Below are 1,779 nucleotides of genomic sequence, written 5' to 3' on the forward strand. Positions count from 1 at the left end.
TGTAGTAAATACGTACACCGGCCATATTGGATTACAAATATTCCGTTCAATCATCAAGTAAAGCCATTTTTTATAGTTTCACCACAAAATGACCAAGCAATGTTAAAAGCCAAGAGAATGTTTTTTACTCTCTCGAGAAACTACTTATCCTTTACTTAGCCATTGGATCATACTTCCACCTCCACCATCCTCTGTTACGCAAAATATGACCATGACTACAATTTTATGTTATTATAAAGAAATGAAAGCACAAAATATATATGACATGAAGCCATATGATATGAATAAGTACGTAGTACATCCAAGTCCTAACAACAAGTATTACGAGTTACCAGTTAAATCAAATACCATTATGTCTTTCCATACAAGGAAGATAGTTAAAGAAAATTCAAAATGCAATCGAGCCTGATGATAAATTGACAGATTTTTCTCTAATCAGGAGCATATTCCTTATTATATATATCTGGCAATACAACAATATACTTATATTTTTAGTAAACTCAATAATGTCAATTTAAACTTGTTTATCATTAGAGTTGTTTTGTATAGAGTTAAATTCATAAATCTCAATAACAAATATATCAACAAAAAAACAACATGCTTTTAGACTAGAAAATAATCCATAGAAATTGATTGTCACTAAAATAACAATATATTGAAAAAGCAAATCGAATAAAATTCAGAGTATAACTAGAACTTTAAAACAAAGTTCTCCCACCTTTAATTTTATTCTTTTTTATTTAATGAAAATGTAAACGACGAGAACGTATACAATTTCTAGTTAAAAATAGCTGGGCTACCGCATTGCGGATTCGTTATGCGAAAATAAAAAATTCCCTCAAGTGCAAGCCTTGGGGATCTTCAATCTTCATGAAAGACCTCCCTTTTCTGAGAAAGAAGCGCAGTCAAAAGCACAGAGTCCATGGCAACCAAATTTAAAATCCTCCCGCCAAAGACGCTTCCATTCAAGCTGCTCAATGCAGCAGTGAAAGAGGCAGAGCCTGGTTCTGAAGGATCAGTCACTAGGCCAACAAGAGAAACCAAGTTGAGCGGCTCAGAAAGGATTATCGAATGTGGCGACGACAAGCGGCAATAAGCCACCTGTGAAACCATTCCAGAGCCACCAAGCACATACACAGACGCATTCCTCGCCTGCGCCAACTGTTTCACCCATGAAACCACGTCAATCCCTGGCGAACAACCTGTGTTACTGGCAGAGCCGTGTTGCTTCCCCAAGGAGGAGCAGCGTTACTGCCACCTGCCACGTCTGCACTAGCAATATTAGTAGGGTTCGACATTGCTAGTCTATTGTTTGAGAATGAATAGAGGGGAGTTTCTTATTTTTGATGGTTATAGAGCTGTGGGATTAGAGCCCTTTTTATAGATGAAGCCGGATGCATTTGCAAAAAGCATTCAATTTGCTGCATTGAATCATAAATTTCAGAAAGTATCTCTGATATTAAGAGATTATAAAATTATTATTTTGCTCTTGTAAAAGATATATATGAATATCGAATTGTTGATATAAAAAAAATATAGAATTAGATTCGAAAATTTAGAAAGATAAAATATCACCGGTATACTTTTTTTTTATTTTAAATCTAACAGATATCAACGGTAATAAATTGAGGTTGAGATATTACACTACTAGAAAATATGATTAAATGTGACCGGATAAAAGTGACCGTCACTAAATATTACCGAGCGCGGTCATTTGTAAGTCAACTTACTAAACCGTAATACCAAACCCATATTTGACTGAAGGTGGTCGCAAAGGTC

At 35.0% G+C, this 1,779-nt stretch overlaps 1 protein-coding gene across 1 annotated transcript; it reads right to left on the minus strand.

Moving 5' to 3' along the window:
- Positions 1-861: 861 nt before the first annotated feature.
- Positions 862-1,298, minus strand: LOC108198176 (AT-hook motif nuclear-localized protein 20-like). The gene is made up of 2 exons (XM_017365945.1): positions 1,203-1,298; positions 862-1,161 (listed from the first exon to the last, which is right to left on the minus strand). The coding sequence occupies exons 1-2, from the start codon at positions 1,296-1,298 to the stop codon at positions 862-864; spliced, it is 396 nt and encodes a 131-aa protein (XP_017221434.1).
- Between the last annotated feature and the right edge of the window lie 481 nt (positions 1,299-1,779).

The sequence above is a fragment of the Daucus carota genome, chromosome 8 (assembly GCF_001625215.2).
Source record: "Daucus carota subsp. sativus chromosome 8, DH1 v3.0, whole genome shotgun sequence".
NCBI lineage: Eukaryota > Viridiplantae > Streptophyta > Magnoliopsida > Apiales > Apiaceae > Daucus > Daucus carota.

Coding starts and splice junctions, on each gene's coding strand:
- LOC108198176 (XM_017365945.1), bottom strand. CDS start 1,298: ATGTCGAACCCTACTAATATTGCTAGTGCAGACGTGGCAGGTGGCAGT. Junction 1,162..1,202: donor CGGCTCTGCCAGTAACACAG/GTTGTTCGCCAG, acceptor TGGGTGAAACAG/TTGGCGCAGGCGAGGAATGC.